The 27966-nt window shown below is 55.0% G+C and overlaps 1 protein-coding gene across 1 annotated transcript; it reads left to right on the top strand.

Moving 5' to 3' along the window:
* Positions 1-14: 14 nt before the first annotated feature.
* On the top strand, positions 15-15252 carry GLYCTK (glycerate kinase). Its single transcript, XM_040076604.1, has 5 exons — positions 15-138; positions 8496-8891; positions 9265-9416; positions 11209-11384; positions 11946-15252. The coding sequence occupies exons 2-5, from the start codon at positions 8605-8607 to the stop codon at positions 12849-12851; spliced, it is 1521 nt and encodes a 506-aa protein (XP_039932538.1). The 5' UTR covers positions 15-138; positions 8496-8604; the 3' UTR covers positions 12852-15252.
* The last annotated feature ends 12714 nt before the right edge of the window (positions 15253-27966 follow it).

Raw genomic sequence — 27966 nt, 5'->3', positions numbered from 1 at the left:
CGTGCTGCTGGGACGGGGGAGGGCGGGGTGTCTGGCGGCCATATAGAGTGTGGCAGGGATGGCGGAAAGGCCTGAGCGCTCCCGGCCCGCCGTGATTGTCAGCGTCTATCACCGTCCCGGCCGCTCCCGGGGCCCGAGGTGGGAAGAGGCGGCTCAGGCAGGACCGGGCGGCTGTGGTGGGGCCGGGGTTCGCTAGCAGTCCGTTACCCACCCCCCCGTCCGCGCCTATGAGGAGTGGAGGGCCGAATTGAGGGCATGACGTCATCCCATAGAGCGGGCAATGGCTTCGCGCCGGCGGGAGTGCGTCACTTCCGGTGCCGGGCAGGGCGGGCGCGCTCGCGTTGCTGCGGGCCGTGAGGGGCGGCGGGAGCCCCGGGACAGCCTCACCCCGCGCGGGATAGTCCTCAGATTATGTCGATTTAAGGCGTTTTTCAGAGTTTCCAGTGGAAATTAGGGAGAAATGCACTGGTCGGCAGCCGGCTGAACGTGATCCCAGGCGTGCCCTAGTGGCCAGGAGGGCCGGTGACACCTGGCCTGTGTCAGCAACAGTGTGGCCAGCACTGTTGGACCAGGACACTGATGTGTCTCCGTGTGCTGGGCGCTGATGAGGCCACACTTTGAGTGCAGTGTCCAGTTCTGGGCCACTCAGTTCAGGAAGGAGATTGAAATATTGGAGCAGGTCCGAAGAAGGGCAGCAGGGCTGGGGAAGGGTCTGGAGCACAAGTCGTGAGGAGCCGCCAAGACAACTGCGGGTTTTTACCCTGGAGAAGAGGAGGCTCGGGGGCGACCTTCACTCTCTAGAGCGTTAAGGTCGTCCCCAAGCCGCCTTTTCTCCAGGGTAAATGCCCGCAGGAACCTCCCCTAAAGGAGGCTGTAGCTGAGTGGGATTTGGCCAACTAACCACTGATAGAACTGGAGTACACAGCCTCAAGCTGTGCCAGGGGAGGTTTAAGCTGGACACCAGGAAGAATTTCTTCACAGAAAGGGTGCTTAGACATTGGAGTTGCTGTTCAGGGAGATGTGGAGTCACTGTCACTGGAGGTGTTGGGTCATAGGTTGGACTCAATGTCTCAGGGTTCTTTCCCAGCACAGTTGATTCTGTGCTTCTGTGAAATTGTTTATGGGGGTGCATGTGCTGTGCTGGCATCTTGGCAGAGGCCAGCAGAAACAGCTTCTGGGCAGAGCAGTGTGACCAGGGAGCATCAGTCAGCTCTCCCTCCTTTGAAGTACACTGTGATTACTTTCTCACCTTTCCCTTCCTACTTTCAGTTCAGATATTGCACATTTTTATTTCCCAGTAATTTTTATTCCTCTAAAAACTTGTTGGCAACAACAGCAACACCACAGGTGTATCACCATGCTTCTACACCACATAAGCTCTCAGGTAAAGGTGGGCAGCACACACTTAAGCTTTGAGGATGCTGTTCCAGTACACACACCTTGCAACTGCTTTTGTTCTATCACAAATCCTGATGACAGGCTCAGTGTGCATGTTTTTGTGTATTTCTTACCTTAAAAAGCTGTTCTTGGAGTATAAGAGTAACTGTGAGAATCTCACCCCACGAAATTTTCTGCTATTTTAAATTTAGAAACTAGCAGATCTCGTCACTTTGGTCCCCCAGAGACTAACAATCAAAAGAAAAAAATAAACTGCAGATGCCTTCCTGAATGTTAACTGCATTTCCTTTCAAAGTGTCCGGAATAGTTTGATTTTGCTTTTGGATCCTGTTGCCCTCCTGTGGTCAAACCTCAGCAAGTCCAGGGATTGTTAAAGCCCTGCACATCCTTCAAAGAGGCTGAATTATTTTGTGTGCATGTCTGATTTAGTTAAGTATTTCTTTCCTCAGAGTCCTTGCCCTTGCTGTTTGCTTGCTGCAGCTCTCTGTTACACGTTTAGAGATCTCATCCTTTCACGCTGCGGTGGGATTGGCTCCTCAGAATGATTTACCTCTCTTACTTTGAAACAAAGTCAAGACTTTCACACTGGAGTGCGGGGATACCAACACATGCCCTCCTTCCTCCTGAGGGTCTCGGGGTCAGCTGCGCCTTTGTTAGGCCAGTTCAAAACCCACAACTGATTTTCGTGTGATGAGAGGTTTGAGAAAAGCTCAGAATGTCGTGCCTCCTGCACACTCTAAATTGCAGGATCAAAGCCTGGATTATCTCCTGCGGGCCCCAGAGGTGACTCACCAATAACATCATAAGACAATTTACTTCAAAACACCTACAATACTTAGCTAAGTTTTAGAGTTGTATAACACCGTGGGTTGTTGATTTGATATTTTGTCACTTCCTTTTTATTCTTCTGCCTTTCTTCCTAATCGTTGGAACTTAGTTTGTCAGTTTATACCAAGCTGGAATTTAGCTGGCAGGATAATTGGATCTCCTAGAAGAATGTCATATTGAGTAGGAATTATGGATAATGCCCCTGCAAAATTAGTTAATGGAAAAAACGTTTAATTGCTGCTTGAGTAATATCGATCAAATGCGGTTATTCTACCTATGCATTTCTGTATTAGATGCCACTGGAACCTGCACAATACAGGGACTTGTGCTTGCTCAGCAGCAAAAATTCACACTTCTCCCTAGTGAGTGCCCCGAGGTTTCTGTGGGTCCTGACCTTGAGCTTATCACGGTCCCTCTGGAAGGTGCCTCCACCAGCAGTTCCCCCAAATTAAGCGCTCTGTGCTACTCTCTGGGTCACTAATGAAGCCATGGGGCGACACGAACCCCAGCAGAGTCCCTGTTGATTACCAGATGTCAGCTGGACCCTGAGCCACTGCTTTCTGCCCTCTGAGCCCAGTGGTCAGGCTGGTTTCCAGCGGGGCTGGCTGTGATTGCCTCCAGCGTGCTCACAGGAACGATGTCAAAAACCTCAGCAAAGTCCAGGCAGTTCACATCTGCTGCTTTCCACGTTCCCCACAGCCTCTTGTCTCAGCCCAGAGGGCAGCTGTAATTGTCATCCTGCGACTGATTAAGATTCCTGGCTCTTTCTCCTCTTATGTTATTTCCAGCTGAGGAGCTCATAATTTTCTGCTATTAATCCCAAAGACCATGACCTTGTATTTCGCAGCGCTGAATTTCAAGCCCTTTCTACTATTCCAGTCCTCAAGCCTCACAGCTTTTCATCTTCTCTAGAATGCTGTGATCCTTCCCTGGATTTTAAATGACTCTCATCTTTGATGGCAAGTTGACTCAGAATAGGGAGTTCGAGAAATTACAGCATGAAAGGAAGTAGACTTGGCATGGGCTTGGCTTCAGGGCAGTCGTGTTCTGTGTTGAGCTACAGAAGAATTTTTAGTGAAAACTTTTTCTTCCTTGCAATCCCCAGAGCATGGGAAAATAATTTCCAAAAGGTATATACGGGAGTGAAGGGAGTGTGACCTAGAAAAACTAGTAAGATGCATATGTCAAATCCAGTTAATTTTTTTTTTTTTTTTTTTTTTTTTTTTGTTAATGATACTGATCTATATATATAAAATGCTGAATAGAACACTTATCTTCCCTGTGTTTGGCCTTAAGCCACATTCCCCATCAAAGGCAAAGAGACCCTGTTGATGCTTTCCTGGTGAGTAAATCAGTCATGAGAGCAACATACAGAAAGCCATGTACTGGAAACTAGGACTCCTGGGTTTCCCAGAGCTCAGCATTTTCTTAAAACAAAGGTATCCAGGCTCCATCCTACTTTCTCCCTTGCCTGCCTGGCAAACCCTCCGGTCTCATCATACTGCTGCTGACCATCCTTATCCTTTTTCCCACTTATGGATGCAGGAGCACTGCAGTGAGAGGGGGCAAAGGCCCCCTCACCCTGTCCCTGCACACCCTCTCGTGCACCAGACTCTTCATAGCTGCCCATCCTTGCTGCAGACATTTTCGCTTTTGCCAAATGTGAATGAGGCAGTGCAGTAATTTTATGCAAATCCACGTGCAGATTAAAAAATTAATCAAATTCTGAAATTTTCATTTAAAGAGATTAGTCTTGAAAAATCCCCCATCTAATCCTCCCAGAATAGTCACTTGGAACAAGCCTTCACTGCGTTGTTTCCCTCCTGGGTTCAGTGCATCTCCTGGAAAATTTTCTTGTAATGCTTTTGGGACCATGTGGAGCAGCAAGCTTGAGTTTGAGCAGGGCTCGGCAGGCAAATTAAAGCTGATATATCAAATGATAGAGGAGATGTGCCAGTAAGTGGGAATGGGGGAATTTAAGGCAGTAAAATCTCCACTCTCTTGTACAGCATAGGTAAATTCCCCTGGCGATGTGCAGGAGGAATGGAAGCCTTGGTGAGTCTGTCAGTAATTTACATGCCGAGAGGCCAGAAAAAAGTCACGCAGCAAGAAAAACGAGGAGTGAGAGACACTGCTAAAATGTTGCTGTCTGGGAGTTTACTACTGTAATCTGTCTCTTAGAGCTTGAGCTCAAAATTATCCTCATACAACTGGGGTTTGATCCAGTGCTACCTCAGATATTTTCCCAGCCCCTCAGGGATTTTGAAGTTGACCCTTACAAGGTGGGCCAGCCACCAGTCCTGGAGGAAATCCAGAGGCATCCCGACAGCATTGAAGATGAAGTGATTTAGGTCCCTGAAGTTCTCAGTTAAATCAGACATTCTGGCACAGCATCCTCTGATCTAGCAGCACCTGAAGCGCTCAGGATGTGCGTGTGGTTGGGTTGGCCTGCAACAAGCTCAATTGCCCCGACTTCAAAAAAAAACCCACAAGCCCAAGATGCAAATCCTTGAACAAACCTCCAACCACAGCACCAGGAACAGCTCAGCTCTGCCCAGTGATGGCAGACTGGCCCCTAGAAAGGAGTATTTTTCTAGCTTTCAAGTACCTGCCATGGAGTGAGGTACTGGCTCACTTCTCTCACTGCATGGGCACGGCCATCTCATTTGTTCACTGTTTTCTTCCCCAGTGTGCCTCCGAGTTTATGGCTCAGACTGCCCCTCTATGTCCATGCTTTTGGTCTCTTGCCACCATCCAATTTACTTGGCAGCTTCACCACATTTCTACCCCTACTGCTGGATTGTTTCTGTCTCCCTCTGACTTTGGGTCCTTGCCTGCAGAATTGCTTTAATTAAAAAGTTAATGAAAGGTAATGCAAAAGAGCGTTTTGCCTGTATTTTATCACAGTCCAGCTCCTTCCCCTCCCTCTTTCCCAGAGAAGGTGAAAATGAGAAGCTGGGGTTTTGCTGCTTTTTGGTGGGAGAGCTAACAGTGGAAATTTCTACAGGCTTAGGAGAAGCCCTCTGAAGAAAGGGCTTATAATGGTGTCTGTAGATTATTATAAGTGCGCAGATTGAAATGAATGAAAGCTGAGGAAGTTTTCATTTAAAGGGGATTAATCTAAACCCCTTACAATCCTCCAGCTCTCTTTGGAACAGGCAATTCTTAGCATCATTTTCATCCTAAGCTTAGTGCGAACTTACAGGAAACTTTTCAAAAGACTGTCTATATCCCAACTCCAAATTATCCCAACCAGGGACAAAGGGAAGGTGTGACACCTGAACCTCACTCGTGCCTGTGGCTTGTCACCTTATGCCAATATAGAAGTGGGCTCATTCATCCTTAAATGATTTTGGGAGACTAAGATTAGTGCATGAAGTAATATGAGTCACATCATCAGCCCTTTCTCCCAGCCCAGATTCCTCAGAGCCAGCAGTGGGAAGAGGAAAACGCAGGGATGTGAGGGTGTAATTTCCCCTCGTGCAATATGTAGCAGTTAACAGGCAATTACACCACTTCTAAACCCACCATCTGGGGAGGGAGCCTGAGAGCTGCCATTTGGGTTATTTTTCTTTCCACAACTGCTTGTGTTTTGGGGTGATATTCAGTTCTCTTGATCTTGTTTTTAAAGCCTTCGTAAAATGAGTAGGAGTTTTATTTTTTGTTAATATCTACAGTGGATTTCATAGCACTGATTTATAGCTGTTCCCTGATGGCATTTAGTACCCAGTGCCTGAGACTGTATAAATAAACTACATGAAAACAGATTTGTGGTATCATTAGCAGCACCCCCATTCCAAGGGGAGCCTCCAGTGAGCTTGTGTGTCTAATCGGAGCTGACAAGGAGCAGAGTCAGACACTGAGCCATCCAAAGCAAATGGATCTGTGCCAAATTCAGCTTTGTTGCACTGGTATGAAGTTGGATAACCTCTGGCTGCAAGGAGGTTTTACACTGTATTTACTCTGCCTTTACACCTGTGCTCTGAGATCGGTGTCAGGCAGCGGACCCCAAAATCCTGAGACGCGAAAGAACAGCGCTTGCTGACTTCCACAGACTCTGAATCAGGCATCGATGGTTAAAATATAATCTGAGTTCAGAGTGCAGGAAACAGATTACATGCCTGCTTTTGTACTGAAATGCTTTCCAGAGTAAGCATTAGCAATATGTACACAAGTGCCAGATGAATTAAGCTGGCATTTAGTTTTTCCACCTCCAGTAGGAGAGGATTGCTTTTAAAGAACTCATGCCTGCTGTGTCATGTCCGGAGCTGGAGCTGAACGGGGCTGCCAGGAGGACACGTGTGACAGGAGCCACGGTTGCAGGTCTGGTTGTCTCAGTTTCCCCGGGCTTCAGGGTCAGCCGTGCACAGAAACATCAAGGCAGAGACAAAGCCTGTTAAAAACTTTGAACTTTATTTTCTTAAACTCCCCTGACTCCCTTAAAGCTTTTCTTCTCCCGCCGTTCCTGCAAACCCTGTATTGCAGCTCAGAGTGCCCTGGGGTGTGGTGCACCTCTGCTTTGTAGCACCTTCCTCTGGTTGCATTGTGCCCACAGGTGAATCAGAGACCTGCTGGGAGCAGAGATGCTTATCTCAGTTCCTGAGAGGTGCACAGCTGACTTCACTGCACTCAGCACAGTTACTCTGCCCCTCACTGAACTGCGCTCAGTGGTTTAAATTGCTGGCAGCATCAGCTGCCATGAAGTTTAAGAGTCTAGTAACAAAGTGGTCAGGGCACCCTGTCTTTTGTTCTGCTGTCTCCTCGTGGTTGAAAAGCCAGTCCTGAACCAGCTCCTAAAGGGAGTACACCTAGGTAGTTAATCTGCCTTGGCTTTTGGCTTTAAAATCTGTTCTCCTAAGCAATGAATCATTTACTGTTAGCCTTGTTCTTAAGGGTCTTTTCCCGCTTCAGTGGTTCTTGGGGTTCTTTCTCTGACAAACCTTTGATTCTCCATATAGCCTTACCTACAAGTCCCTTGTCCCAGGATTTCAGAGTGTGCCCAAGTTTCAATGCCCGAAAAGGTGTGTAGAGGTTTTTTTGTGCAGATCCTTTGGGTCCCTGCAGCAAAATAAGGCAGATTTAGACCCAGAGGAGCTGTTGAAAAGCTTGTCCAGCTTAATGATTAACACCTTGCAATGCTATGGGAGTGTCAGGACAAAGAGACCTCTGGACTCCTGAGCTCTCCTAAAAGAAGCCCTTGCACAAAACACATCCAGTTAGTAGAGAGAGGATTAACGCTCTCAGGTAATTTCAATGGGTCTGTGATCAAGTGTGTTGCCCTGGCTGCTTCAGCCTCCTGGCACTCTGCCTTAAATGCCATGAGCAGGAGAGATGCAGATCACAAGGATCTTTGATCCTCAGAAACCAGCAGTGAACCTGCTTTCAGTTAACAGAAGGGAAGAGAAATGCTGGGAGGGAATAGATGTGTGTGTGTTGGCAGGGGCCACCTTTCCTCTGTCCAGACAAGTATCTGCCCTTGAGCAGCTGAGATCTTTCAGTCCGTGCACAGATCTGTTGCATATAATGCTAATGCTCAGTGGAGAGCAGCTCAAATGGGCTTTCACAGACACGGCTGGCAACTTTGCCTGAATATGAAGTCCTATTTGGGCTCTAAATGTGATTTTAATGGATAATGAGGACTAAGAGAGAAAGGTAAATGAAGACTAAGAGAGAAAGGTAAATGAAGCCTTGTGTTAATTTCCTGTTTGGTGAGGAATCCTCATTACTGGTCTCTCTGTGGCCACCAGCAGCAAGGGATGAGGCAGCCAGCAAGGTTGTTGTTTCTCCTCAGTCCGTGCCTGATGCTGCAGGGACGCGTAGGGCAATGCACAGCCAGAGGATGAGATCAGCATTTGGCTAGCATGAGGAAGGGAGTTAATGTAGTGAAAAGCTGTTCCACCCAGCTGCCCTGCTCTCTCCAGGACAGAGAGCAGCTTCCACAGTTTGGAAAGGTGTCAAACACTAAGCAAATAGAAATGATGGCTTGCCAGTGGCAAATCTATAGTGATGGAGAAGCTGGCTGGCAGAGCTCACCTTCCCTGCAGGAGGTGATGAGATTGCAGGGGAATCACAAGCTGACACATAGTTTGAATGTGACACTGCCCTTCCCTTCTTCCTGCCTGGGGAAAAGTTAGAAAATGCTGCTTGTGTGGCACCTTAATCTAGGGGAAACAGGAGCTAGACTTCCACCGTTCATGTTTTGACCTCTCTGTTCTTTCTGTGACAGCCCTGTCTCTTCTACTAACAAAAATGTTCGCTTTCTCTTGCAGGTCAGAAGCTGCTGGCCGTTTCAGCCCTTGAGGCCTTGCCAGTGCTGGCAGAGAGTGCACAAAGCCACCCCACAAGGCAGAGTGGCTCAGCCCTGCCAGCCTGCGCACCATGTCCCTCCGGGAGCATGCACTGTCGCTGTTCCGCGGTGCTGTGGGCACCGTCCGCCCCGCTGCCATGCTGAAGAGGGCTCTGAAGCTCCAGGGAGGCGGGTGCCCTCAGCTGCTGGTGAAGGGCCAGGCCTTCGCAGTGAAGAGGGACCTGTACCTGGTGGGTTTCGGAAAAGCCGTGCTGGGGATGGCCGCAGCAGCAGAAGAGATCCTGGGAGACCACCTCACTCAGGGGATTATCAACGTGCCGCTAGGGATCCAGGAGAGCCTGCAGCGAGCAGGAATGCAGTAAGGACTGTTTCTGGACAATTTTGGGGAGCAGGAAGGAGGGGTGTAGGCTGCCAGATTTGTCCTCTGTTGGATGTTGCTGTGAACACCTGAAGTCCTTTTAAACTGCCCTTGCTCTGTTGCCCACCCCCTCCACCCCACCTCTCTCATCTTCAACCACCATCACATCCCGGTGACACCAGTGACGCTGCCCACCTCTTGTGCTGGGAGTGCTGACTCTCCAGCTGTGGGGAAGAGACACTCAGCAAAGGCCATCTGCCTGTCCTGCTCACTCACCGTATGCCGCTGGCACACCAGGCACCTGCAGGTGACAGCCTGGCTGCGTGTGTGGGTGCACAGATCCGTGGTGTAATTGCCTCTCTTACCTCAACAGGGAGATGCTGCTGAAGCCACACAGCAAAATCCAGGTCATCGAAGGCGCCAAGAACAACCTCCCAGATGAAGAGGCTCTGAAGGGAGCAGTTGCCATCCTGGAGCTGGCTGAGGGTCTGACTGCTGATGACCTGCTCCTTGTGCTCATCTCAGGTAGCGTGAGGATCCCAGGGAACGGGATTTGCCAAGGGCCCCCAGCTGCCTGCCCACCCCTGGCCACGCAGCACGGGAGTGCTGCGCTGTGCCAGCCCCTTCAGCATGGACACTCGCACCTCTGATTTCTCCTCTCCCTTCTGCCATCCTTTCTCCAGGGATGCAGCAAGGGAGAGCACAGGGCTTCTTGCTGCTGCAGTGGACACACTGCTTCACAGCACTGGAAGGAGGCTGAGCTGCACGGGCTGCGTCCTGCAGTTCTTGTGCTACAGTGACGTGGCACCTCTGGGCACAGCCTGGCAGCTATTCTCACCTCTTGGCAAGGAGACGCTTTCTTCCTGCTGCCTCCTTATATTTGGGGATGCAAACTTGGAGAAAGAAGCACTTGGTAAACTTGCATTCTCTGCGTTTGTGCAGGAGTGTGAGACTGAAAGCTGAGATTTGGGACTGACCTTCCCCAGGGTCACTAGCTCCTTCCCAGCTAGTGGCAATGAGGACTCCAGGTACCACACAGTAAGCTGCATGCCTTGCAGGGGCAGCCCTGCACACCCCCAGGGCCTGGCTGGTGGCCCCCAGACTGCCCCCAGATCCAGGACTGTGTAAGATCACGCATCAGAGGGATGCAGTGACATCACCTCATCCTGAGCCCAGTGTGTGTCACAGGGCAAAAGCATGCAGGGGCTTGGAGCAGCTCAGCAGAAAGGCTATGGGCTCCTCTGCTCAGTGTTTATTCCTCCGTGGATGCTGCAGCCTGATCCAGTACAGAGAGAGCAGTGCCATTGGGCAAACACCCAAGTGATTGGAAGCTAGCTGTGCTTTCTGGGGATTCCCCTGGGCTTCCTCCTGTCTTTTGGCTACAGGGATCTCCAAGAGACTCCTCAGCCCTTCAGGGAGCCTGTACAGGATCTCCCTGTGGCTGTGACTCCCTATGCATGTGCACTCCCACACAGCAGCCGGTCCCCAACTGCTCCTGCCTCTCAGCTAGATCCCTGGCTATTGACTGAAACACAGGCATTTGCATTTGTTTTTCTTGCTCATCATGTTTTATTGATGCTGATTTGTCTCAAACCTCTGAGCAGGCTTTGCATTTTGACAGTAGCGTTCAGCTGTACTTCTGTGCATGTTCACTCTCTGCACAGACCTTGCTCTTTTCTCCTCTGTATTTTCCATCCATTCCACTTTTCCATTAGAACCTTGCCTTCTGATCCACATTTCCAATGGCTGCTTGTATCAGACAGAATTCTCATCAGTGAAGCTATCACCCTGGACTCGGGGTGTGCTTTGTCCTGTGCATTACTGTCCCCCCTTTTCTTTCCTCCCAGGCCTAGATGAGTGCAGTTCAGCCATTTCCAGTCTTGCTGCATCCCTAGCCAGTGTTTTTACACACCACCATGAATAAATGGAGCCACCAAAGCAGGCAGTGTCCACACGTGCACAGCACTGACTGCTGGGTGAGCTGTGGAGGCCGTGCTCCCTGCCCACCCATCCACGTAACCCTTGAGTATCAGTGTGAGGACCCACTTGTAGCCAGGTGCAGAGGTGAAGGAAGGAAGCTGCTGTCCCTTTTTTGTCATCCCCACCACACTGCAGGCTTGTGATGCCCCCCTCCAGCCAGGCTCACAATCCATTGCTGAAGATGACCGAATTCTCCAGGGATGTTAGCTTAGGTCCCCAACCACCTCTGCCTTCCCTCCAGACACCAGTGAGGGAAGAGAAAAGGCTAAAGCCTTGCTCTCCTTTGTCCTCCTTTTCCTGCTCTCCTGATGTCCTTGCCATCTCTTCTGCATCCTAGGGGGTGGATCAGCCCTACTGCCTGCTCCCATCCCTCCCATCCTCCTCCAGGAGAAGGAGAAGCTCACAAAGACGTTGGCTTCCCGAGGAGCTGCCATACAGGAGCTGAACATTGTCCGGAAGACTCTGTCCATGCTGAAGGGTGGAGGGCTGGCCCAGCTGGCACATCCTGCACGGGTAACCAAGGGAAAGCCCCTGTTTGCCCAGAGCTCACCCATCTACCCTCAAAGCAAGGCTTTTTCCATACTAAGTGAACAACTTTGCACACTGTTTTGGGGCTCTCTGGCTGAGATTTCACTGAGGACCGAAACTCAGGGAGACAGAGATGGAAGAGTGGGAATTCAGACTTGGGAAACATCAGCCATGCCACTCTGCAGACCCCAGCACACACTTCCAATTGTTGGTGCTTTCAAGGCTGGCTGTGACCCTTGGCTCCCCTGGGGGCTGTTCTCAGCGTGTGCCATTGCGGAACCCGCGGGAGGCTGGGCCTGACAAGTGCAGTGTCACAGGTTACATCTTCCAACACAAAAATCCAGCTTCAAAGGGGACTGTAAATCTGGGTTTTGAGAAGGGCAAGGTGACACTCACAGGTCCGTAAAATAAAAGTGGGCAAACACCTACCCTGTTTCCATCTGCTTTGATGTGGGGATGGCACTCAGGGCAGTGCTTATGCCAGGGCTCTTTTGTGGTCACCTGTCTTTGCCTCCTGCAATCATCTGTGGGCACTTCTTTCCATAGGTGGTGAGTCTCATCCTGTCTGACGTGATAGGTGACCCCCTGGACATCATAGCGAGCGGGCCCACTGCTCCCAGCTCCCACAGCGTCCAAGACTGCCTTCAGGTACTCACCAAATACAACCTGCTGCACAGCCTGCCCAAGTCTGTGGAAACGGTCCTCTCCAGCTCTCCCGCCAAGCCCACTGCTCCGGAAAACTACTCCCACGTTTCCAACATCATCCTTGGGTCCAACACGCTGGCTTTGGAAGAGGCCAAGCGCCAGGCTGAGGGCCTGGGCTATGCAGCTCTGGTCCTGAGCGCAGCAGTCCAGGGGGAGGTCGGCCGTGTTGCCACGCTGTACTGCCAGCTGATCCAGCTGGTCTGCCTGGGCTTCTCCAGCCTCGGAGAAGGGCCCTTGAGTGACGAGCTGAGGGGGAATCTCCTGCAGCTGGCAGCAGAGCTACAGATCCCAGCTTTGGACCTGGACGAGTTTCTGCAGGCCCTGCGAGGATTAGGGCCTGACAGACCGGTCTGCATCCTGGCTGGTGGAGAAACCACAGTCCAGCTCCAAGGAACCGGCCAGGGAGGGAGAAACCAGGAGCTGGCGCTGCGTGTGGGGCTGGGGCTGCACAAGGCTCAGGCCACAGGAGCCAGCAGCCCCCAAGGGAGGTGCGAGATCCTCTTCCTCAGCGGGGGAACGGACGGGCAGGACGGGCCAACGGAGGCAGCGGGAGCCTTCTGCAGCCCAGGGCTGGTGGCTGAGGCACTTCAGGAAGGCCTGGATGTGGAGGCCTTTCTCAGGAACAATGACTCCTACACGTTCTTCAGCCAGTTCCAAGGTGGGCATCACCTGCTGGTGACAGGCTTGACAGGCACCAATGTCATGGACATCCAGGCCATTTTAATTAGAGCCACGGAGAGATCTTGAGAGCTCCCTCTGCAGATATCCAGATGCGCTTAATTAGGAGCAGGGGGAAATGAAAACACCAATGCTGTGGACAAATGCAAACTACTTAAATTAGGGCTCACTGTCAAGGCTGCTAGTGTCTTTTGACAGAAAGAATCCACTAATTAGACACATGAGTGAATGTCCACAGCAAAAACAAGCAATTGTAATTGGGGAGGATCAGAGGAAGGTAAGAGGTCACACTACAGACGAGGAAACTGGATTTAAGACTTGTGACTGCTTCAGCTGTAGTTAATTTAAGAGATGTGGGGACACTGAGACCACGGCAGGGCTACCACAGAGAGCCCTTGCTGCACTGTTACACTTCCAGCGCCCCCAGCGCGAGAGCAGCTCAGCAGCAGGGGTTTAGGGGTTCACTGGGGCAAATTACAGTGACTGAAGGATGTAAAGGCAGTAACAGCAAGGCTTGCTCACCTGAAGCATGGAGGTGCTGGGGGGATGTGATGGGAAGGGAACACCCAGCACCCGCTCCACATGCAGCGCCTCACAGCTCTTCCCACACCAGGGTCCCGAGATGACAAAGACCCCGAGCCCAGCAGGATGCACACCCAGGAGTGTGGCTAAGAAGCACGATGGCAGAGAGAAGTCCTTGGTACTGTCTGGGTGACATAAGCAGCGCACAATGACATGGAGGATGATATACCTTCACTCTAGTGTAAGGATGGGGATGAATGAAGTGCAGTGACAAGTGTCCGGCTGGACTGTGTGGAGTCCTCCTCCAGCCTCCTTCCCTCCACAGTAACATCTTCCCTGCTGGTCCCTGTTGGGAGAGCCTCCGTGCCAGCAGCTCATGCTATGAGCTTTCAGGGTGTTGTTTTCCAACTGTCTAGAAAACTGTCGTGCATCCAGCCTGAACCACTGACCTTTCCTCTGCACTGAGGCAGAAGTCGCTGTCATTCTGATTAACTCTGCTAATTCCAAAGAACAAAAGGCAAGGAAACCTTCATGCTCAGCTCTCCTGACCCATGCTGCTGAGCTGATCAAAGGGCAGATCTGCCAGAGCTGTGCTCTGACAGGGAGCTTCTACCCCCACATGCACGAGGACACGGTGGTTATCGCGTTTTTGTCACCTATTGCAGTGTGATATGTGGGAGAGCAGAGATGAGTTTGGTTTCCCAGGAGCTCACAGTGGGGCTGGATTTCAGGAGGGCTTTGCCTGCAGCAACAGGCGCGCTAACAGTTTGGCTGGATATTCAAAGGACTTCAGCTCAGCAGCCAGGATGACCCAGCACGTCCAACTCCTTTTGAATATCCGTCTGTTTGTTACGGAGCCTAAGTGGGAGCTGAGCTCCTTTGAAAATCCAGCTCTAATGTAATAGGACACGCTTGAGTCAGACTCTTTCCAGACAGACCAACCTACTCCGTGTGGCTGATCTCATCTCGTGACATAAATACACCGTTGTGCCAACACCCTGTGGTGTCTCACTGAACAGTCGTTCTGCGCCCCGCTTCAAGGTGGATCGGAGGGTGGGGTTTTGAGGAGGATGCAAAATCTCCTATTTTGGTTTTGAAGCCAGTATCTAACAAGTAGGGATATCAGCAGGACCATCACAGGGCCCGGTGTCGATGCCAGGCTGGCAGCTGGACTGCCTGGGCTACAGTCCAGGCTCAGAATAAGGCACAACCCTGGGAATTTCAAAACCCCAGTCTTGCCCGGTGGTTTAAGCTCATCCACGCATCTCATTTGTCCTCCGAGTCTGAAGGTCTTCTGTAACGTGCCTGAACTTGCTCACACTGGCGAACAGCTCCGAGATCTGCCGGGGAAAATCTGCCAAGCGTTACAGAGCTCGCTGTGCCCCCATAATGTCAGGGGGTGGTTGTGCAGGAGAAGCTGCTTTGTGCTGTGTGTTTTTCTCCGGAGGTCGCTGGCAGGTCGCCTGCTCCATGCCCAGCAGGGCAGCTCCACGGGGGCAGTAACACAGGCAGCGATACAGCCAAAAGTAGGGGCTGCAGCCAGGAGAAGCGGGTAAAGCTGGCTCCACAGCGTGGTGAGGGCTCCCTGGACCGTTCTGCTCCAGCGGAATGCAGAGTGACTCCGGTTTCGGGCCGGGCTGCCTGGCAGAAGGGTCGCTTCAGCAGCGGTCCAGCGTGCCAGCCTGGGCACGCTGCCACAGGGCCACCATGAGCCCCTGCCCACAGCTCTGCCACATTGCTGGGCACCACCCGGGACTTCGAGCTGTTGCTTGTGCTGCCTCCCAGTCAATTTCAGGGGACCTTGCGCTAGTGCTGGCTGGCTTCTGGGAAGTGCCTACTCCAGGCAGCCCGAGCAGTGTCCTTGCTTCCTGAATGGTGGCTTTTCGTAACGATTGCAGAGTGTGATGGGGAGGAGAGAGGTCTAATAAAAGGTTTGTTGAAAGGATGGAGCTGTTTGAAGTGCATTTCCCATCTACCTTTGCTTGGCTGCCATATATGGATTTTGTTCTTGTCCTTTTTTTCCTAATGAGGAGATAACAGGCCAGGGGGAGGTTCAGCCAGAGAACCCAGGCTACAGAAATACTTCTCTGATGCTTCTCCCTGGATAACTCAGAGCTCCATTTCCAAGGGGTTGCTTTGATGGACCTTGTGCAACTTCTACCTCGGGACAAAAGGAGCACTGGAGTGTGCACAGCCCTCACAGACAAAGCATCATCTCATTCCTCTGGACTGTGCTCAGCAGGGAATTGTCTGCTGTTGCTCCAGCCCAAAGCCAGCTCCCTCTGACCTTCAGTCCCTTCACAAACGGGCAAAAGGCCCCACGCATGAGCCAACATACGTTTGGGCCACACTGGTCAGGTTCAGCAGGATTTGTGAGATAACGCAAATCTTAAGACGTGAGAGCATCGCTTACCTGCCTAGTAATGATTTCCCTCTGGGCTGGCAGGAGCAATGACTTTCCCATTGGGAACTCCAGGGAGTCACCACAGCTGAGCGGGGCTTTGCAGCTTGTCCATGCTGTCCTGGGTGGGATATTGGCCTCAGGAGAGTAAAGCTGCGCAAATGAAGAAACCGGAGCGTGGCTGCGGTCACACCGAGCAACCCCTGTGTGTGGGACCAGCTCCGTGCCACCCTGGCTCTGGGGTGCTTGTGCCTAAGGAGAAAAGTCACAGAGAGAGTGAGACAGTACGAGCCACTGGGGCTTGATGCTCACAGTCCCTTCCCTTTTTATGAGAAATGAAAACTTTCTACACCAGCCAGCCTCAGGACGGAGTCCAGTTTCGTGAAGATGGCCAGCAGCTCCCTGCCTACACATGGGCAGGGGACACTGGGACAGTGGGTGGGAAAAACGTGCTCAGATGCTGGGTGGGGGAGCAGGGTATGTTCAGGGTTGATTTGCTCTCCTAAGTCGGCAGCTCGTAGCCAAACAGCGCTAACGGCCAGGAGAAGTAACAGCGTTATTAACAGCACGAGCTTTTGGCAGTAAATTAAAAATCTTGGCTGCCGCCCTTGGCTCTGCTCTTGCCTCTTAGAAGACATTAATATCACAGTTCCCCAGCATTCCCATTATCACTTCATTAAGGATCCAATAATGATAAATGTGGATGGTTTTATTTTGCACAGAGCCTGATTAATGGCCAATAATTCACTAGGTGTTAATGGGGCCCTTCCTTTATGGAGGCGTAGGAAGGGGCTGCCTTTCATCTCTTCCACGAGCCATGATTTTCACTATTTTCGCTAATGTGACAGATATAACACAAACCTTGAAAGAGTGGCTGAGGCCTCTTGAGAAACCTTGAAGAGCATCGTGCCCGGGGCAGCCCTTGCTGTCGCGGCCATTCCTCCGCATCTTTTTCCTCTTCTTCCTCTTCCTCCTCCCCTGTGCTGCTGGCAATGCCTGCACTCAGACGCTGCCAGAGGCTGTCACCCGTGTCCCAGCATGGTTGGGGACACAACCAAAGCAGCAGATTCCCCAGGGGTGAGTCACCGGGGCTCTCCACAGCCAATGCGGTGCAGAACCAAGGGGGTGCAATGCAAGGAGCGCGCTTGTGCTGGCCTCACCCCAAAGCAGCTTGGCACCGCCCAACTGCATCCCAAGAGGGCCAGGGAGCCTGGGATGCAGGAGGGAGTCCAGCAATCCTCCTCCAGCACCCCAGGGGACAGCTCTGGTGGCTCCTCCGAGGCCGGCTCCCGTGGCACACGGGCTGCTCTCCGCCGCAGGACCCCGGCGTATTGCACGGCTTCAATCCCTATATGAAGTGGGATGTATAATCACATAGGAATAAAAAGCCATACAAGACGGGAGGCTGTGAGATGCTCCGTGCTGGAGGACAACGGGACAGTCCCTCTGCAGCGGCTGCCACAGCCCCCGCCGGGATGGAGCCGGACCCCGGGGAGCCCCCAGGATTCCCCCAGCCCCTGTATGGGGTCTGTGGGGAGACACAGGAGCCCTGCATCAAACAGAGAAGAGAGGCGATGTGTCAGCCAGGAGAAAGCTTGGGAGGTCCAGAGCTGCTGGAGAGCGAGCCCCAAGAGGTGTCAGCACTTGCTCCCAGCTCTCCCAGCTAACAAGGGCCTCCCACCCCAACTCCCTGCTAGAACCTGTTACAAGACTTGCTCTGTGCTACGCCCAGACCTCCTCCCCTCTCACAGTGCCCATCTGGGAGCATCACCCTGCAGGAGCTCCTCCAGCCTGGGAACCCTCTGCTTGTACCACCACTGTCCCCCAGGGCTCTACCAGCCCCACCAAGGCAGTGGGCACCACGACCCTCCAGCACCATCACAAACTCCTGGGGAAGGGAGAAGAAGGGGCCAGCCTCCTCCCCGTGGAGGTCAGAGCATCCTTCTCCATCTGCCCAGGGAGAGGAGTGCCCCACAGCTGGAGCAAGCGGTTGCAGGGAGCTGTCAGCACCCAGCTGTCAGCCCCCAAATCCCCTGGCAGCCCATTCAGAATCAACTGCTGCTGCCTGCGGGAGCTCTTGACAGGGGGAGCATGAACAAGAGTGGATCCTCCCCTAAGGAGGTGGATGTGGGTGGAAGGAAACCAGGGAGCTGTTCCTCCAGTGAACGCTCAGGGAGCGGCACGGGCACGACCCCATGTTCGGGGGTGGGGGGCAAGCAGGGCGGGCTCCCCTGGGAGCCCACCCAAGCAGTGCTGGGGATGAAGCCAAGTGGTGGCCAGCAGAAAGGGCTGTTTGTGCCACCTCTCTCTCCTCCTGCCTTTCTGCCCACATCCCGGCAGCGATCCTGGCATCCACGGGATGGGAGAGCTGGAGCAGTGCCCGGGTCAGGGGAGAGCGGGTGGTGGTGCAGGCTCATGCAGTGCAGCCCAGACTGAGAAGGGAAGGGTCTTCTAGCTAAAGGAAAAAACAAAGAAAACAAACAAACAAAAACCCAAACAAACTCCCCCCAGGCAAAGTAGCAATACACTCTCTGGTTGCCACACAGCACCAAAATCTCTTTTTGCTGGCCCAGGACAGCACAGCCAACCCAACCAGCAGCCTCCAGCTGAGCACCACAGTGTTGTCTTAAGCAGCTCCAGAGGGGCTGAGCCACCCAGAGCCATCACCCTGGGCTCCCCTTAAGCCAGCAGGAGGAATTTCAAGCCTCAAGCTGCCTTTCCATGCCACAGGGAACATCAACACTTCGAAACCCTCCCAGGAGCCTCCCTCCGGCCCCAGTGCCCAGTTCTCCGGGGGCTGGAGCTGTGCAGAAGGGTGGACTCTGCACATCATCCCCCGTGGGATGTCCCTGCCCATGCTGAGTGGCAGATGGGCAGGAGTCCTGAGGCCAGGGTCTCCACGTGTCCCCTCCCTGGGGCAGTGCAGGCAAGGGGCTGCCAGACCCCCAAGGAAGGGGGAATCCCTTCACACAGAAGCTTTTTTCAGTGCAAAACCTGGGGGGGGGGCGGGTTTGACTTTCCACATCAGTATTTCCGAGGCTCTCGCCCATCTGCTCCAAGAGCTGTGACCAGGTGGGCGTCAAACCACATCTCTGCCAGGTTTTTGGAAGATGGAGGGGTCATTCCCTCTGCAGAGGGGGACAGCCCTGGCTTTCCCTCAGCCGGGTTGTGCCACGGAATTCACCGTATTTGGCACCGTGACTCTTTAAAAAGCACAAATCCCACAGTTTGAGGGGCTTGACCCAACCAAAACCCACACAGGGAGCAAAAGGTGCCAGGAATTCGGGTGGCAGGGAGGAGACGCTCCCGAGTGTCCACAGCACCGGAGGGAACCGAACACCCAACACCGTAAGGCTCCGCGATCGCTCCTTGACTGCCTCCAAAGCAAGTCAGCAATTACGGGCTCATCAGCTGATGAATTGTAGGAAAAGACGTGTTTGTGAATCACTGCACCCCGGCTAGGTAAGAACACTGCCAGCGCTGTATTTGGGAGCAATTACTCTCCCCGAGCATGTGAATCATTAGGTATAATTACCCTAATAAATAAAAGGAAGATAACTCCAGTCTCTAGCCTAATCTAGATCAAGCAATTTTCGAGGAGAGCTGTATGAAATAAAAGCAGGAGCACAAGACAGGGAAAGGAGAGCTTCAAAACCTGGGTGTTAATCCTTCCCACAGCAACCAAGGCCAGCAGGCAGCAGCGGAGTCTCTCCCACAGGTCCTCCCTGGAGTTTGGTGGCAGAGAGTTTGCCATAGAGGGCTCAGGTTTGGATGCAGCAGTGTTGTCCCTTCCCAAGGTAGCATCCCACCAGAACACAACTTCTCTTGGCAAAAGTTTCCCTGCTACAAAAATGCAAACAGGTTTTAAAAAAAAAAAAAAAAAAAAGAGTATATTTTGGAGATGATGGGGGGCAACAGTTACTCAAGTCGAATGAAACCATTTTGCTTTTCCCCTGGGAAACCCTGGAATGAGAAAAAAACAACAACAACAAGGAAAAAAAAACCTCTAAGCCCACCCCACTCAAAGTTGACATTTTGAAACGAAGCAGCAATTTTCTTCTCCACTTAAAATGTCATCACAGACTTTTGCTGTAAAAAAAAGCAGCTTTCCCTGAGTGACATTTTGAGGGGAAATGTTGACTTAAAACCAGAAGGAAACCCCCAGTCCGTGCAACGAAATGTTTCGAGTTGCAGTGAGACTCCTTGCAGGGAAATTGATATTTTTTGCAGGAAAAAAAACCCAAAAAAACCCACCCTCAACTACACATATTTAGTGATTTGAATTTCCCACGGGACAAACCCTTTCTCAAGGAGGCAAGACTTTAGGAAAGGGTGGAGCAACATCACTGCCCTGTCCTGGAGGAAACAGCAAACCGCATCCCTAATTCTGGGCAAGTTTCCTCAAAAGCTTTGCAAAGCAAAGCAAAAAAATCAGCAGTAGAGTCTGTGTTTGCCTTAGCAGGTGCCAGGCAGGGGGTGCTGGCTCTGTCCTGTCCCTGCAAGATGCCAGCGCAGGAGCTGCTCCTGCCCAGCCCAGCAGTGGGGAGGATGCCAAGGCCAGGGGTGCTGGCACCGGAACGGGGAGCCCTGGAGAGCAGTGGCAGGGTTTATCCCACAGCCTTGGAGGGGAGAAAATGGATTTAGTCTGTGACTCATGGGAATCCTGCTTGCTCCCTAGGGAGAAAGAGGATTGTGGCTCACTCCTTCCCGGCTTGCAGGAGGGGCTGGGCTCTGCCTAGAGATGCTCCATGAGGTGGGGCCAGCCTGTGCTGCCTCTGCCCTCCTGTAAGGTGGGGTTTGACCAGGAACAGTCCGTGCTTGGGCTCTCCCTGGGGCCACGGTTATTGCTGCCTGGGTTTTGGTTTTTTTAATAAACCTGTAATATGAGAAGCCTGCCCAGGAGAGCAGCAGGATTATTGGCAAATATCACTTCCCATTTGCCGGGCTTTGAGGGGCTTTAGCCACGTGCGTTAGCCAGGGGCAGAGACAGGGACACAAAGCACTGGGATGGGATGGGACAGACCAGAACTGAGTCCTTTGGACACGGGGCTGCAGCAAAACCCTGCACAAAAGTATCCTCCAGCCTCCAAAGGAGAGGGCTGGGTGGGAAGAGCTGTGGAAACCTAATTAGCTTTCTGATATTAATGAATTGGCACTGAAGCAAGCGAGGCAGTAACAGTGCCTGGCACAGCTCCTGCTGCCACCTCCCAGCCCCGGCACTGGGCAGCCTGCACAGGGGTGGCACAGTCAGGGACACGGGGACCCAGAGAAACAGCTACGGGGGGAAACATTCCCCTGTGGGACAGGAACTGCTAGGGGATGACGGCACGGAGAGGATGCAAAGCGTGCAGGATGTGAGGGTACACAGCAGGACATGCCATGGTTTCAGCCACCATCACCACAGCTGACACCAGGACATGCCACCACTTGCACAGTGCCACCTCCCCTGCCAGGGGCTTTGTACAAGGCCAAGGCTGAGTCACTCCAGCCCCAGGTGAAGGCAGCAGCCCAAGGACAGGGCACCCCATCCCCAGCTGTGCCAACAGGTGCCTGCTGGCTCGGAGACCTTCAGGCCAGCAGCTGGAGACACAAGGTGTGCAAATAAGTCTTTATTCTGGACATCTGTGTCTAAGCCCCCTTTTTAGGGGCTCCTAAAGCTTTTGGGGCACCCAGCAAGGCAAGCCAAGAGGAGCCATGGGGTGCAGAGCCAAGGGCCCATGCCAGGGTGCTGGATACAATCTGTAATATTGATGAGAACTATTAATTATTAAATGCTGCTGGGCAGGGAGGGGAAGGAGCCTCCCTCTTGCTCAGGAAAAACCAGTGACCAACACCTTCTTGTCTCCAAGGCTGACAGCTGCTCAGGGAGGCGAAGGGGCTCCCCACACATCACCTCCAGCACTCTGGGTGCAAACCTAAGAGCCACCCACCAGCAGCTGCCGAATTCACAACCCAGCCACAGTCCCACCACAAGCCACCCCGAGCTCAGTGCGATGCCAAAAACAAGCAACACAAGTACTCCTGTGCAGAAGCATCACTTCAGGCACAGCCTTTGGATCCAGCTCACCTCTCCCCTGCCTTTACCAGCACATCCAGCAACAAGCCCAGCCTGGGAGGACACGAGTTCTACCCCAAAGCCTGACTAATTTAACTTATCAGCACAGCCCCACGAAACCCACGAGCAACACCACACCCTCCCCTCTACCGCTTTAACCTCTTATAAACCCTCCTGGAAAGGCAGGAATCACTGTGCGCTGCGCTGAGCCACCAGAAGTTGATTAAGCCCTAATTAATTGCATTAAGGTCAGCCAATGTACTCTGTGAAGGAAGAAAGCCAATAATTAAACTCCACGTGTGGTGTGCTTCTGCCATTAGCTCCCCGGGCTGCAGCGGCGGCGTCAGGCTCGGCGGGGTCGCGGCCAGCGCCGCTCGCCAGCACATGGCGGTGGCAGTCGGGGAAATAATTAAGTGCCGGGCATAAAACCATCAGCACTTCAGCGGCCGGGTGACACGACCCAGCCACCAGCGGGGCTGCTGGGCAGGGCAAGAGCTGCAGGGGACGGCAGGGGGACACCGGGGGCACGGGTAGCATCCTCTGCAGGGCTCCCCGGGGCGGGACGCGGCCGTGTCCGGCCGGGCTGAGCCATTTGCCCGGCAGTGCTGGGGCTGGCACGGGTCCCTGCGCGGGGAGAGAAGCCCTCCGGGGCCCCCACAATAGGGTTTTGTGTAGTCCCGACAAGAGCACCTGCCCCGGCGCTGGGAGGCGGCCAGGGGCACCATATGGAGGGGACCTGCCCCTCGCTGCGGCGGTGGCCAGGCTGGATGGGACGCAGCCCCTGGCACGGAGAGGAGCCCCTGAGCCCTGAGTGATGAGACCGCGGGAGCCCATCACCACTCCAGCTTGGGAGTGTAGCCACCAGGTGCAGAGCCGGTGGATGCGAGGTGGGTGGGAGCATCAGTTTGTTCGTGGCCGTGCCAGCCCCGGCTGCTGCCCCATGGCCTGAGACGCTGAGGGTGCTGCAGGGAGCCCCAGCGGAGCTCGGCCTTGAGGAAGAACCTTGCCTCTCCTTGGGGCTTTGCAGCAGAGCAGGGAGTGACAGGACAGCACGAGGGATGAGAAATGGGGTCCCGCGGCATCTGGGAAGAGGAAGGAGGGCAGGGCATTTGGGGCTCTGCCCCATCAATCCCGCCCTAGCAGCAAGCTCGTTTAAGGCTTTTCTTTGCTCCCAGCTGGAAAAAAAAAAAATAAATAAATAAAGGCCAAGGTAATCTGCCTGCCTGTCCCTCTTTGTCTTGGGGATAATAGCAGCCAGCGAAGTGTGGAGCCCCCCAGGGCTTTGCAGATTAGAGCATTCAGATATGTCTACAGTGAGTGTCTGGACAAAAAGGAGAGGTGGTGGAGCAGAGCAGGACGAAGGGGACCTCACAAGGTCACCCACTCCCTGCCTGCCTAACTGCATCTCCCCTCTCCTTCCCCTGCCACTGGCCGGGTAGGTGATGGGACGGTGGCAGAGTGCTCCTCTGGGCCTCCCAGCATCAAAGGCTGACCTCACCGAGGGCAGAGTTATGGCTATGTCACAGCAGGTTTTTGTTTTATAATTTACACTTTGATTATTCTGATAATTACACATCTGAACTGGGGAGGGGAGGAAATGGAGACAAAACCATGTAACCTGCCACAGAAATCACAACAGTGTGAGCTGCTGCTCCTGTACTCGCAATGACTTCTCTGCAAGCCACCTACAGACCGAAAATGACCGGCTGGAGACATGGGAATCGCTGTACAGGCCTGAGCTGCAGCTGGCTTTTCGATAACTCAAAGGGTCAAGACACCGGAGAGCAAAACCCCAAACCGGTTCCCCTATTTCTCATGAGTTTTGTCTGGCAGAAGGCGTCCCGGCCCCGGCAACGAATGTCCTCTCAGGAATGCCTCATGTCTAAAAGCACACACAAAAAAAGGGGGAGGTGGGAGGGAACCCTGCGCCCGGCCTTCTTTCCCTGTGGCCGAGTTCAAACGGCTTCGAGAGGGCAGGCAGGGGCAAGCAGGGGCTCGCAGCGGTTGTGCTGGGGCTCAGCAGCGCAGAGGCAGGCGGAGGGCCGAGCAGAGCGAGACGCCATCCTTCTTTCCTTCCCCCTCCCCGACTCTCCGTTCCCGCTGTGGATGTCCACGCCAGCCCCAGGATGCGGCCAGGCTCCGGCTCCTGATGGTCCCCTGCTCACCCTCCCTCCTTCCCGTCACCGCACACGTCATTCCTGCAAACGCAGCCCACGGAGCCGGCGCGGCCGGACCGAGCCCGGCGAGCCGGAGGGGCCCGGCCCGCGCCCCCCACGGGGCTCGGCGCCCTCACCGCGCTCCCGCTCCGCCCGGGTTGGTTTAGCTGATCAAAACCATCGGGTGCCCAAAGCCACACCGGCATCCTGGAAAAACAGCTTCCTGGGGACAAGGAAGTGGGTGTTTTGTGGACCCTCATGTGTGCGTACCCCCCCGAAACACCCCGTGTGCCTTCTGTGTACTGCCCGCCCCGAGCATCACCTCTTCCCTGCCTTTGAGAGCCAGCCTAGAGATGGAAGGAACCCGACAGAGCAGAGGGCAGACAGAGACGCCAGACAATGAATCCATGGCTAAACCCGTGGTCCTGGAGAGCCCTACTCTGGGCTCAACGGACCCCACGGCTGCTCTGTCCCTTGGGGGTGCCCACACCTTTCCCTGGGCACCCCATCCCCTGGGTGTAGCACCCACGCCGGCTGCCGCCCGGGGGTGATCCACGGCATCCCGCTGAAATTTTAGCTCCGGCCTCCGAAGCAGATGGAGATAAGGACAAAATTACTCCCTGGCTTATAAACAAGGGGCCAGATTCTGCCGCCGGCATCCGGCAGGCGATACCCGAGCCAGCGGGGCCGGCCCCGGCCACAAAGCGGCTCCGCGCGGGGATCGCAGCCCGGATCCGGCAGCCTGCCCGCGGGGTGGGGAGCGCGGAGCCCTGAGCGATCTTGGCTTCTCCGTTTACCTGGGGCTGCTGTGAAGCCCAGCAGCGCAGGAGGAGCCGCGCAGAGCAAAGGCGGCTCGGGGAAATGGGATCCCCGCCTGGGGACGGCATCAAAGACGCATGCAAAAGGGAAAATAAAAGACCAACTCCCCCTCCCCCGTCCCTCGTCCCCGTCCCCGCTCCAAACAAAGGCAAACCTGGGCATAGCAGAGCACACCTGAAACACAAGCCCCTGAGACCCCAAGCCCCCTGAGACCCCGGGCCAGGCTGAGGGCCCCCCAGCCCCGCGGGACCGCCGGGGACCAGCACCACACACAGACCTGAGTGACAGAGATGCCCAAACCGAGACGCGGGGCCCGTGATCAAAATCACGCCGGGAGAAAAACCCGCCCTGGGGAAAGCAGCTCCGTGGAGGTACCTGTGTCAGACCGCCAGTGGCCCCCAGCCGCGGGCCATCCCAACACCGCCCTGCCTCGGAGGTGACAGGTATTTATTGGGGCGAGTGGCTGTCCCCCCGCGCCGGGGACCGCGGCTGGGGGGCGGCAGGGGCTGCCATTGGCTCCCGCGCCACCCGGGCAGCATCGCTCTCCAGGGGCTCGCTCTGCGAGGGCCAACTTTACAAGGGAAGCAATTTTTTTTTTTTTTTTTTTTTTTTTCCAGCTGAAACAAAGACGAAGGCTGGAGCGAGAGAGAGCACGGATGAGAAAACAGGAGAGGGCGGAGGGGGGGGGGGGAGAGTGGGCTGGAAAAAAAGTCCACACAAACCCACGGATCTTGAAACAAGAGGGAAGGGAAAAAAAAGAAACCAGAGGCTGCAGAGGTAGACGCGGAGATGGGAGGATAAAAAATTGCAGAGGGAAGAGGCGGCAGCCAGGAACGGAGCAGCGAGCTCAGCCGTGTCACATGTATCACATCCCCGGAGAGGCACCGGCCACCCCGACAGCCCGCCGAGGCCACCCGGGACGATGCGGTGAACCTACAGGGAGTCAGTCTCTCGCGGGCCGGGGCTCTGCGGGGAGGGGAGACGAGGGCTCGGCCCCCCAGGACGCGACTCCTGCCTCCCAGGGTGTGCTCCCCGCTCGAGTGGGCTCTCCCCCGGACTCCCTCGGCCCCACCAAGGTGGCCAGAGCAGCGATCACTGGGTAAACTGGGGGTCGCAGCGAGCGGCCGAGGGGTCCCCCCGAGGTGTCCCTCCCCCGGATCCATCGGCCGCCAGGCAGCCGGCGCCCGACCCACGCCCACGCCAGCCCCGGCACCCCCCGGCCTCGCTCCCCCTGGGCACCCGAGAAGCCCCATCACCCCGAGCGGTCCCCAGGACCAGCGATCCTCCATCCCGGAGCCTTTCCGCCCCGGCCGGCTTAGGCGGCCGCCTCCCTCCCGGCAGGATCCAACCCCAGCTCCGGCCCAGCGCCCCCGGCCAGCGGCAGCAGCGGGGACACCCCCGCGCCGGGCTCCGCCGCTCCCATCCCCGGGGCCGGTACCGGCCGGGCGGGACTCGGCGCCGCTCCCCGCCGGGCCGGCCCGTCCGAGGCTGCCGCACCTGCTCCTCCGCCCGCTCCTGCCCCGCACCGAGCTCGCCCTGGCTCGGCCGCGCTGCCGCTGCCGCTGCCGGTCCTACCTGCGCGGCGCCGCCGTCCCCGTCTGCAGCCGCCGCCGACTCGCGCTGCCGCGGGGGCGGGCAGCGGGAAAGGGGGGGCGAGCGCCCCCTCCCCGCCCCCGGCCCTGCCCGGCACCGGCCCCCGCTCCGGCCGGGGCTCCCCGCCCCCTCCGCAGCCTCCCCTGCCTTACCCTCCCCCCCCGCCACCGCCCGACGTCCCCTCGGGACCCCCCCCAGCCCCGAGGCCGCTCCGAGCGCAGGAGGAGCCCAGCCCGGGATGGGGACACGGCCCGCGATGGAGGTCACGGCCCATATGGGGGCCTGAAGGGAGACGCACAGGGAGCCCGGGACGGGGATGCCCACCCTGGGAGACAGACCAAAACATCTCCGGCAGGATGGAGCATCGGCGCCGTCCTCTTTCCCGTTCATTTCCCTCTGAGCAGCGGCAGGGCCGGGGAAGAGGCTGTGACCGTCCCCACACACACGGCAGTGGGGTGCTGCAGGTGCACGCCGCGCTGGTGATGCAGCTCTGGGCGCTGAGGTGCACTCAGGTCCCGCAAACCACACACACACGAGCACCCCTCCGTGCCCTCCAGCTCTGCCACCTCTGCCAAATGCTCCCAGGCAAAGTGGCTGTCACCCACCATCCTGGGTGACGCCAAATCAAAGAGGACGTTGGGGTTGGTGCCGCCATCCACATACACACGGCCCCCTTGGATGCCTCGCAGCTGATTCGGCTCCCTCTTCATCTCTGAGGGCTGGCGCCAAGGTGGCAGAGAAATACGAGGGGAAAGCATAGATGGCACCCAGGCTTGGTCCCATTCATGCCCTGCTCACTCCCAGCCCCGCAGTGCTGCTGGATGGAGCGCGGCACAGATGCCAGGCTCCGAGCCATGGTGGCAGAGGTGGCCTTGGGGCTTGGCCCGGGAAAGGAGGGGATGGGAGCGTGTGGGAGCGGTGTCCTACCAGTACCAACTCCCAGGGACAGCTTCGGGCTCCACCGTAGCGCCCTGGATTCACCCAAGCTCCCGTGCCCTTCATGCCCCCTGTCCCGGCCCATGCCGTTCCTCTAGCATCGATAAAGCCATTAATTAGTAGATTGGAGATCTGGCTCAGAAATGCCACTTCAGAGCAGGCTGAAGAGCTGCAATTGGGATCACAGCGATAAGCAGGTTCAAGGAGGCAGGAGACGAGTTAATGCCAGCGCCAGTGTTTAACAGGGGCAGTTCCTCCCCAGGCCAGTTCTGGAGCCCCGTGCACACCGAGCACAGACCCGCAAAGAAAAGCCGTGTGAGGGATGAGCTGGGTCTCCCGGGAGAGAAGCCGGAGCGGGGAGAGCGGAGCCGCGGCTGCCGCGCCTCACAGAGCCGCCTTTCATTACAAAGGGCCGGGAAGCGGCTCGGAGCTGCCAGCAGCACTGACACGATGCAAGAGGGGATTTTTCAGGCTGATGCAGCAACAAAGGCAGTTAAATCTAGCCAGGTAAGAGGCTTTCGAGGTTAGCTGGCTGTTCCCACAGCACAGGCTTTCTTCTCTCTTTTTTTTTTTTTTTTTTTTTTTTTTTTTTTTCCCTTTCCCTCTCTTCCCCCCCTCCTTTTCTAGGGGGAATTATTTTTGGTAATCCATGTGTTGCTGCTCCTTGGGCGCTGGAGCAGAAGTAAGCAGGTAAGCGGCACT

Source organism: Hirundo rustica, chromosome 12 (genome assembly GCF_015227805.2).
Source record: "Hirundo rustica isolate bHirRus1 chromosome 12, bHirRus1.pri.v3, whole genome shotgun sequence".
NCBI lineage: Eukaryota > Metazoa > Chordata > Aves > Passeriformes > Hirundinidae > Hirundo > Hirundo rustica.
The sequence above is the reverse complement of the archived record's forward strand: the minus strand, read 5'-3'. Positions and strand labels throughout refer to the sequence as shown.

Coding starts and splice junctions, on each gene's coding strand:
- GLYCTK (XM_040076604.1), top strand. CDS start 8,605: ATGTCCCTCCGGGAGCATGCACTGTCGCTGTTCCGCGGTGCTGTGGGC. Junction 8,892..9,264: donor CTGCAGCGAGCAGGAATGCA/GTAAGGACTGTT, acceptor TTACCTCAACAG/GGAGATGCTGCTGAAGCCAC. Junction 9,417..11,208: donor GCTCCTTGTGCTCATCTCAG/GTAGCGTGAGGA, acceptor TCTGCATCCTAG/GGGGTGGATCAGCCCTACTG.